Consider the following 8,781-nt stretch of genomic DNA (forward strand, 5'->3'; position numbering starts at 1 on the left):
ATATGTTCTGGGCATTCAATAGTAAGAAATCTAAGATTTTGAATTTTAGTAATATGGAGTTTACTACTACATCATTCTGTACTGTTAGCAACTCAATTGTATGTTATGGAGGTTAGACATCCAGGTAAACAATGAAAAGTTTACAGTAATGGTTTTTCTAGTAATATGTACTTTTAAATCATTCTGTAAGTCCATTCTAGTGATGCTGAAGAAGAGTGATGGATGTTACCAAAAACATCCAAAAGTTAATATCCATTTTTTGACATTGTAGAGATTGAATTGTTTTAGAACAACTTACTTGTAGTTCTTCCCTGTGTGGTGGAAACAGTTGAGGGAATGATCTCCACTGTTGACCCTTTAAAGGTGGTCACCGTTGGTGAAACTGTTGTCTCTGTTGTAGTTGGCACTGTTGAGGTTGTCTTGGTTGTGACAGTTGTAATCTTTTCTGTTTCTTGTGTAGTTGTTGCAGCTGGTGTTGTTGGTGCAGTAGCTGTCGCAGTAGTCCTTGATGTGGTACCTACACTTGAAATAATGGTTGTTTCCTCCTTGGCTGTTGTACTTGTTGTTGTTTGGCTGGTTGTTGTTGCTATTGTTGGGATTGTCTCAGTTGGCACCTCAGCTGTTGTAACTCCAGTGGTTGTTGTTCCAGCACTTGTTGTAGGGACAGTTGTTTCAGTGGTTGTCCCTAGTGTTGTTGTTGCTGTACTTGTTGTTGGGGCTGTCATAACAGTTGTTGTTGCAAGCGTTGTCTTTTCACTTGTTGTTATCCCAGTTGTAGATGGAACAGTTGTTTTGGTTGTTGTACCCAGAGTTGTTACCTTGGTTGTTGGCTTGGCAGTTGTTTCAATGGTTGTCCCAGTTGTGGTAGCCATCTCAATAGGAAAAGTTGTCTCAGTAGCTGTCCCAATTGTTGTTGCTTCACTTGTCGGATGGGCAGTTGTTTCAGTGGTTGTTTTTGGTGTTGTTTCAGTTGATGTTGGGGCCGTTGTCTCAGGGATTACTCCAGGTGTTGTTGGTTTGATTGATGTCTTGGCAGTTTTTTCAGCTATTGTTCCAGTTGTAACCTGGCTAGTTGTCTCAGTGCTTGCACTGCTTGTTGTAGGGATAGTTGTTTCAGTTGTTGTTTTCCCAGTTGTAATAATTGTGACAGGAGTTGTTTTGCCCATTGTGCCAATGGTTGTCTCAGTAGTTGTTCTACCAGTCATTACAGTTGTAGTCCCAGTGGTTGTAGATGTTGTTGTTTCACCACTTGTACCAACAACTGTTCCAATGGTTGTTCTGCCCATTGTGGCAATGGTTGTCCCGGTTGTTGTACTACCAGTAGTTTCAGTGGTTGTCCCTGTTGTAGCTATTGTTGTTTGGCCACTTGTCCCAACAACTGTTCCAATGGTTGTTTTGCCCATTGTACCAATGGTTGTCCCAGATGTTGTTTCAGTTGTTCTACCAGTGGTGGTCCCAGTGGTTGTAGCTGTTGTTGTTTTCCCACTTGTACCAACAACTGTTCCAATGGTTGTTTTGCCCATTGTGGCAACGGTTGTCCCAGATGTTTTTTCAGTTGTTCTACCAGTGGTTTCAGTGGTTGTCCCAGCAGTTGTAGCTGCTGTTGTTTTCCCGCTTGTACCAACAACTGTTCCAATGGTTGTTTTGCCCATTATATCAATGGTTGTCCCGGGTGTTGTTTCAGTTGTTGTACCAGTAATTCCAGTGGTTGTCCCTGTGGCAGCTGTATGGCCAGTTGTTCCAATAACTGTGCCAATAGTTGTCCTACCCACTGTACCAATGGTTGTCCCAGTTGTTGTCTCAGCTGCTGTACTACCAGTGGTTGCAGTGGTCGTTTTCCCTGTTGTTCCAATAACTGTCCATGGGGTGGTCATGCCACTTGTTGTTTGAGTAGTTGTCTTACCTATTGTTGTCTCGGTAGTTGCACCAGTTACTTCCATGGTTGTACCAGTTGTTTTGACAGTTGTACCTGCTGTTGTCCCAACAGTGGTGCCAGTTGTTTGTTGGTTAGTTGTAAAGGAAGTTGTTCTCCCTGCTGTTTTGCTTGTTGTCCTGGTTGTTGCCCCTCTTGTTGTACTTGTTGTCCCAGCTGTTTGTACAGTACTTGTGGTTGTCTCATCAACTATAGTTGGTGTTGTAGGGCTTGGTGCACTGGTTGTTACAGGCGCAGTAGTTGTTGTAGCTTCTTGCATTGAAGTTGTTCCAGAAACACCCAAAGTTGTTGAAATGCCAGTTGTTGTTGAACTTGCTTCAGTTACACCCATAGTTGTAGCAAGTCCTGTTGTAATGGGTGTTGTTTCAGTTACACCACCTGTTGTAGTGATTCCTGTTGTTTTAAATGTTGTTTCCATTGCACCTGTGGTTGGGTAAACCCCTGTTGTTTTAGATGATGTCTCCGTAACACCTTTGGTTGTTACAACACCTGTTGAAGTGGACGGCATTTCTGTTACACCAGTCATTTGGGTTGTTATCTCTGTTGTCACACCTCCGATTGTGGTGGTACCCATTGTTCCAGATGGTGTTTCAGTGATGCCTTTGGTTGTTGCAGTCTGTGTTGTTTTAGATGTTGCACCAGTGCCGGTTGTAGCAACCCCCATTGTGGTGAACTCTGCTACACCTCTAGTTGTTGCAGCTCCTGTTGTTTTGGACGCAGCTTCTGTTACACCAGCAGTTGTTGTAATCCCTGTAGTTTCAGAGGTTGTACCTACAACACCACTAGTTGTTGTAGACTCTGTTGGCTTCAATGTGGCTTCAGTTACACCATGAGATGTTGTAGTCTGTGTAGTGCTGGTACCAACAACAGTTGTACTTGTAGTTGTCCCCCCAGCTGAAGTTGTAGACCTTGGAGCTGTAACTTTGGCAGATGTTGTCTCACCATTAGAAGCTTGTGTTCTCTCTGTTTGTTGTGTCGTTGAGACCTGTGGTGTGCTTGGTGCTGTGACTGTAGAGACTGTAGGATATGTTTCAAAACTGGTGACAACACTCTTAGCTGTTGTAGCAGTTGTAACCTCTGAGGATTTCTGAGTTGTTTGTGTGCCAAACTGCCCTGTTGTAGGACTGAGTTGGGTTGTACCGGCAACTGTGAACCCTAATGACAGACCAGAGCAAAATAAAGAAATCATTTCAGTAATAAAAAGGCCAAGAAAGTGAACATTAGGAACCAAATGAAGACTTTAAAATTCTTTAAGTTTGAATTTTACAAATGCACAATGATAATGATATCAATGAGCACTTAATATAAAGCAACAATGTGAAGATAATAATTGCTTTTCTTAATGCACAATTAACAATTGTCAAAATATATAAAAGCATAGACAGTCAGCTTTGTCGTTTTCATGCCTAAAAAACATCCTGAACTAAAATTAAAAACATTTTAAGAGGAAAGTCTGTTCCTTGATACACATACATTGTAGTTTCAACAGGTGTAAAGTTATATAATCAGGTGTTTTTGTTGCAACCTTCCTTCTTCAACATTTTGCTACATCTTCCCATTAAAATATTTGAGAGACTTTGAAATGTTTTCCCCATACCTGTGGTAGCTGTCTGACCAGTTGAGGTCATGACTGGCCCTTCTGTTGTTTTCCCAGTTGCCATGGTAACTGTTGTGCTAGTGCCAGTTGGCCCTGGTGGCTGGGTGGTCATGGTCAGACTTGGTGTGGTCTCACTGGCTACAGCATTGGTTGTTGAAGTAGTATGTCCCTAAAGACAGTTAAAGTAACATAAACATACTCTTTTTACAGTTTTTTTAATGTCAAATTATGAAATGAAATTGGTCCATTCAGTCATAAAAGCCTGTTATGGAGCTTAAAATTCTCTCAAACCATTCAAAGAGCTACCTACACTTAATATTTAGTGAAAACTTACTTGCTACTGTGCATATCATAACAACCCCTAGAAGGGGTCATTAGGACTGGTGTTGATAATAAAAAGATTTTGAGACTCAGGGTTGAACACGTTTTCTAAAATCCACTTGTCCTATCGGGTGCTTGCCCGAACCAATTTTTCACTTGCCCAAAATTCAAATGTCACTGTTACTAGTATATGCATTTTCACTTCCAGCAATGGAATTCTCTGTAGACAATTGCTTGATGTCATGACTGTAAAAAGTAACAAGTATATCAAAATTGCACTAAAATCAATGGAAAAATCTTACTTGCCCGATCGGACAAGTGGGGTAGGACATGCACTTGCCCGAACAGCACTTTCACTTGCCCTGAACAATAGGGCTAGTGGACTTGTTTATCCCTGGAGACTACGTGCAAAATTTCAAGATTTTCTTTTGTCCATTAATTGGCTCTTACCATTGTTGCTTGTGTTGTTGTAGCTGCGGGAGATGGTACAGTTGGTTGGACTAGTTGTGTAGAACTTGTCCAGCCTTCAGTAGTCAAGGGTGGTGGTGTGGAACCTAGGATTGTTCACAAGCAAAATCCTATCAAAACATGACTCTCATAATACGTTTTCAATTTACATTTACTTACCAGAAGCCCATCAAAAATCTCACCATAAGGATCAAGACATCACCACAACAGTTTTATATCATAAGATTTCTACATATTCTAACAGTAAGGATTTCATAAAAATGCAGATATATAGAAAGCTTTGGAGTTATGCTGTTCACAAGCACATATATAAATCACACAGTACACACACACACACACACACACACACAGACCAGAACCTTCTTGGCAAAGGTTAAGAACTTAAAAATCACCACCGTTATAACCCTTCCTCTTTTATATTTTTCAAACCTAGGACAGATTTACAAATATTCGTGATACCAAAAAACACCTTAAGGACTCCTAAAGCACCAGTCAGCACCTTGGTCCTCTGAATGACTGAGTACCAAAGTCACCTGGCTGTTCAGCAGCAGTTGTTGATGCTTGCTGTGTCCACCATTGTGTACCTGTGAACGGTGTTGTAGTAATAACTGTGGTTGGGGGTGGGGTTGTTCCCCCTCCTTCCTCTTCTTCTTCTTCAGAATCCGAATGTTCTGGTATGCCCTCCCCAGTTCCGTTAGATCCTCCAGTTGGACCACCTAGCATTTATACCCACACAAATCTAGTGAATCTTTAAGATTTTGGAAGAGTCAGGATCACAAACCACCAAGAATTAAGGAAACGTTGAAAGATTCTAAGCCCATTCACCAAATAGCCTTGATTATGACGATTGAACCACCTCAAGCCCCCACCATGCAGGAATTATTATAAGAGTAACACCGTTTGATTTGATACGGTAACCACCTCACACCGACCTTACACTCCCATAGCTAAGGATCAGAACAATTGGACAGGCATTTAGATGTAGTGTATAGAAGGTACAGTAAATAACTATAAGCCACCAATGTACTAAAGCCTCCACCATCCACCAGTCCATAGAAAACAAAGGGTAACAGACCAACCACCACCAGGAACCATTCTATTTGTTAGAAAGCAACAACCAGACACCACTGTAAGAGTTAAATAGCTGCACCAGCGACAATATCTTTAACAATTCAAGCAAATTAATTCATTCACAGGAACAGACTAACAATTATCAGGGAGAAAGAGGAAAGTAGAGTTACTGTCTTTACTTTACCATGTACCTTATCACAGTTATGATTATGATACTAAAATTATTCAACTTTGATCATAGACTTTCTTTTTTGCTTTCTTTTGGCAGTCAAGCCAAATACATGTTCAACGTGGTAGTATACACATGTCATTCAAATAGTGTGCCAAATGGTTGTACAATTTGATATTCATCCCAACACAAAGGAAAAACTCCTCATGATTATCATATTTTGGGGACCTTCATCAGATATCTGATTCACTGTGCAGGCTATCTGGAGGTCAAAGCCTACCACTTTCATGATTCCTAGTAATATTCTTTTCTGTTGGAACAAATCTCAAAGCGTACGTTACACTATGAATTCTACTAACACATTGTGACATTTGAGTGACACTGTGCATAATTGTTTAGATCTACAACAACCAATTTAAGATGTGATTTGTTTTTCGTACCGCACACAAGTTCGTCAGAATTGTCACCACAGTTGTCGCTACCATCACACACCACGCCCGTCGGTCCACCAGGGACGCAGTTCCCGTTGTTACAGTGGAACTCATATTCTTGACAAGCTGGAGAAACAAAATTGATGACACTCTCTTAAAAGACAAACTAGATGCACAATAGTCTTTACAGCAAATGTGTTAACAATACTAAATGCTGTAACTAGTTAGCACTTATTCCATTGTTTGAAAGATGCCAAGGTAAAAATTTAAAAACCTGAAAAGAGAATGACACATTCCAATGCTCAACAGGTAGCTGCTTGTTGGATGATTGCACAATGGTGCAGATATGAATGGTAATGGCAGAAAACCACTTCAAGTTCAACAGAGTTTAGAAGGTGCTACTTTAGAAACACTGAAGGTCTGCCTGAACAGCCAAATACTGTGCATTTATCACTGAATTACAAAATCAAAGATCTTTATCCAACGTTATGATGACCGTCTGACATCTTCTTCATGGCAATGATGGCTGGTTCACTTTGGACTGCAGCTAGGTGTCATTTCTAATACGAGGTATATTGTGCAGTCACATAGTATTACATTCAATTTGATAGTTGTTAAAGCAAAAATAATGAGGTATTGTGGTCCCAAACGTATTGTTAAACAACAATGTCAACAGTGCAAATAAGGTTAACCAGTCATTATTTCCCTGAAGAAGATGAAATGAATCATAAAAATGTTGCCTCTTGACAAATATGTGTTGTAAAATGAAGAACTTAATAGGTATTCACTAACCTGAAACTAGTCTTCGATATAACAATCACTTTTAACACAAATTTTATATACAATAGGCCTATAGAGTTTTGTAACATGTACATGTAGTTACAGCTACAAAAAATGGGATGGACAACTTTTAATGTAACATAATTTTGAAATTCAGTAAAGTACCTGAGCAGTAGCAGCAATTTTCTTCCCCATCTGGTACAATAAGATTGGTTCCCTGAGAGACAAAGAGAGATAGAAAGTTATCAAAACCAGACCTTCTCCTGCAGTACCGGTATCATAACAAGCCAATAGGCAGCCCAAATCCAATTATTTTGTGGCCTCATTAAGGCCTACTGGCACATACCAGATATCATCAAGGCATTCCATCATGGCATCATACTGACCGACACACAAATGCTGCCAAAAACATAACTGTTATTGGCAAGGTAATGGGAGAGGGACATAGAGTAGGATTTGACCAAGATTGTTATCATGCCAATTTTTATTTGTTAATAGGCTTGACCGTATAAAAGTCTCATAAACCGATTGTCGGAGAATGGATAGGGATTGTTGAGCCTATTTCTGTTCCATGCGTTTGATACAACTGTCTGACAGAGTTATCTGGGGCAGATCTCTCAATACCTAAGATGTCAGTAAATGAAAAATTTGTAGTCATGAAAAAGTGTTGGCAAGGTGTTCAGTCAACCAGTTTTGGCTGTATGATAGAATATGAAAAAAATAGAGTTAAACTTACCTCCGGACAGCCGAATGTGTCATGTACACAGTACTTCTGACATGAAACAGTCCTGCCTGGCTGACAGCTACAAACAGAGCACTGTCCGCTGTTCCACTGGGCACCAAGCTAGGGGAGAAAATAAGGCATATAATGTCTTAGTAGCCTCATGAAGTTTATCAAAGCTAAGTCTCTACCGGACTCCTGCCTGGCCAAATATTAATAGGAGACTTTGGCCAAGTTATGAATAAAAAAAGCCCACTAGAAGAAGGAGTTAATTGGCCTAGGAGTGGAGTGAACTGGCCGGCCAGTGATAGTTGACATGGGACGGACTGCAAAAAACTGTCTGAAATCCCATAGAACTTATTTAGAAAATCTCAATGATCTGAAAAACAATTTTGTATTGTTCATAAAATGTACAATGTATATTTTTCCATTTAGCAACTATGCACATATCATCATTGTTAATTTTCAAATACAAATGGCTCAGAACCCTTACCTCAATAGCTTGTCCATTGTAAATACATTCTGAGGAGAAAAATATAAAAAAAATATCCGTTAAGAATGGCAGCCAATAAAAGACATCCAAAGAAGCAAAATTTCAAATATTTCATAAAGTGTTCATTCTTAAGATCACACCTAACAAAGTTCTATTTGAATCAGATCTATTTCAGAACAGTAACTATAATTTGTATGAAATAGTGTGTTTTCGTTGATTATTTTTTATTCATTGCCAGAAAAGAACTAACAGTTTTATCTAATATAGTAATATTGAAACAAAAGAATTACAATATTTAATTGTAGACCAGTTTTAGCCCTATCTCGTACCTTCACATGGTCCGGTATAGCAGGGCTGGCTACGTCTGTTCTCCCCTACACATTCTGCACCGTCACCAAACTTTGGAGGGTTGTCAGGGGTTCTATACGACCACTGGATGGATGTGGTCTCACAAACTCCCACACAAAGACCCCACTCTGTCCACTCCGACCAACCACAGTCCACTAAAGCATGGTAGAAATCAGACATGTTACAGCAACATATTCAGTGACTAAGATTTATTTAGATGAATGAATACATAAACACTTATAAGACTTCAAGCTCAATTTGACACATGATGCTGTTAAACTTCCTTCATGAGTTTAATAGAGGGCATAAAATCTGGGTTTAATATTATCGTCAAAACGTTTCTTTAACATAATATATAGTCTAGCTGCATAAGGAAAATCAAAACTTACCATTACATGGTTGAGTTTCAATGCAGTTCAACAGTTCTCCCTCAACACAGGTACTGAAAT

At 39.7% G+C, this 8,781-nt stretch overlaps 1 protein-coding gene across 1 annotated transcript in view; it reads right to left on the minus strand.

Moving 5' to 3' along the window:
* LOC118407972 (SCO-spondin-like) overlaps nt 1-8,769 on the minus strand; it is a 51,751-nt gene extending 42,982 nt beyond the window's left edge. The window contains exons 1-9 of the mRNA XM_035808576.1: nt 8,722-8,769; nt 8,314-8,487; nt 7,985-8,013; nt 7,507-7,614; nt 6,936-6,987; nt 6,000-6,116; nt 4,302-4,405; nt 3,531-3,699; nt 299-3,088 (exon numbers count right to left, since the gene is read on the minus strand). Of these exons, the coding sequence (XP_035664469.1) occupies nt 299-3,088; nt 3,531-3,699; nt 4,302-4,304 (2,962 nt within the window). The 5' untranslated portion in view covers nt 4,305-4,405; nt 6,000-6,116; nt 6,936-6,987; ... (2 more) ...; nt 8,314-8,487; nt 8,722-8,769. The remainder of the gene's footprint in view (nt 1-298; nt 3,089-3,530; nt 3,700-4,301; nt 4,406-5,999; nt 6,117-6,935; nt 6,988-7,506; nt 7,615-7,984; nt 8,014-8,313; nt 8,488-8,721) is intronic.
* Between the last annotated feature and the right edge of the window lie 12 nt (nt 8,770-8,781).

Source organism: Branchiostoma floridae, unplaced genomic scaffold (genome assembly GCF_000003815.2).
Source record: "Branchiostoma floridae strain S238N-H82 unplaced genomic scaffold, Bfl_VNyyK Sc7u5tJ_1513, whole genome shotgun sequence".
In the NCBI taxonomy this organism is placed as follows: Eukaryota; Metazoa; Chordata; class Leptocardii; order Amphioxiformes; family Branchiostomatidae; genus Branchiostoma; species Branchiostoma floridae.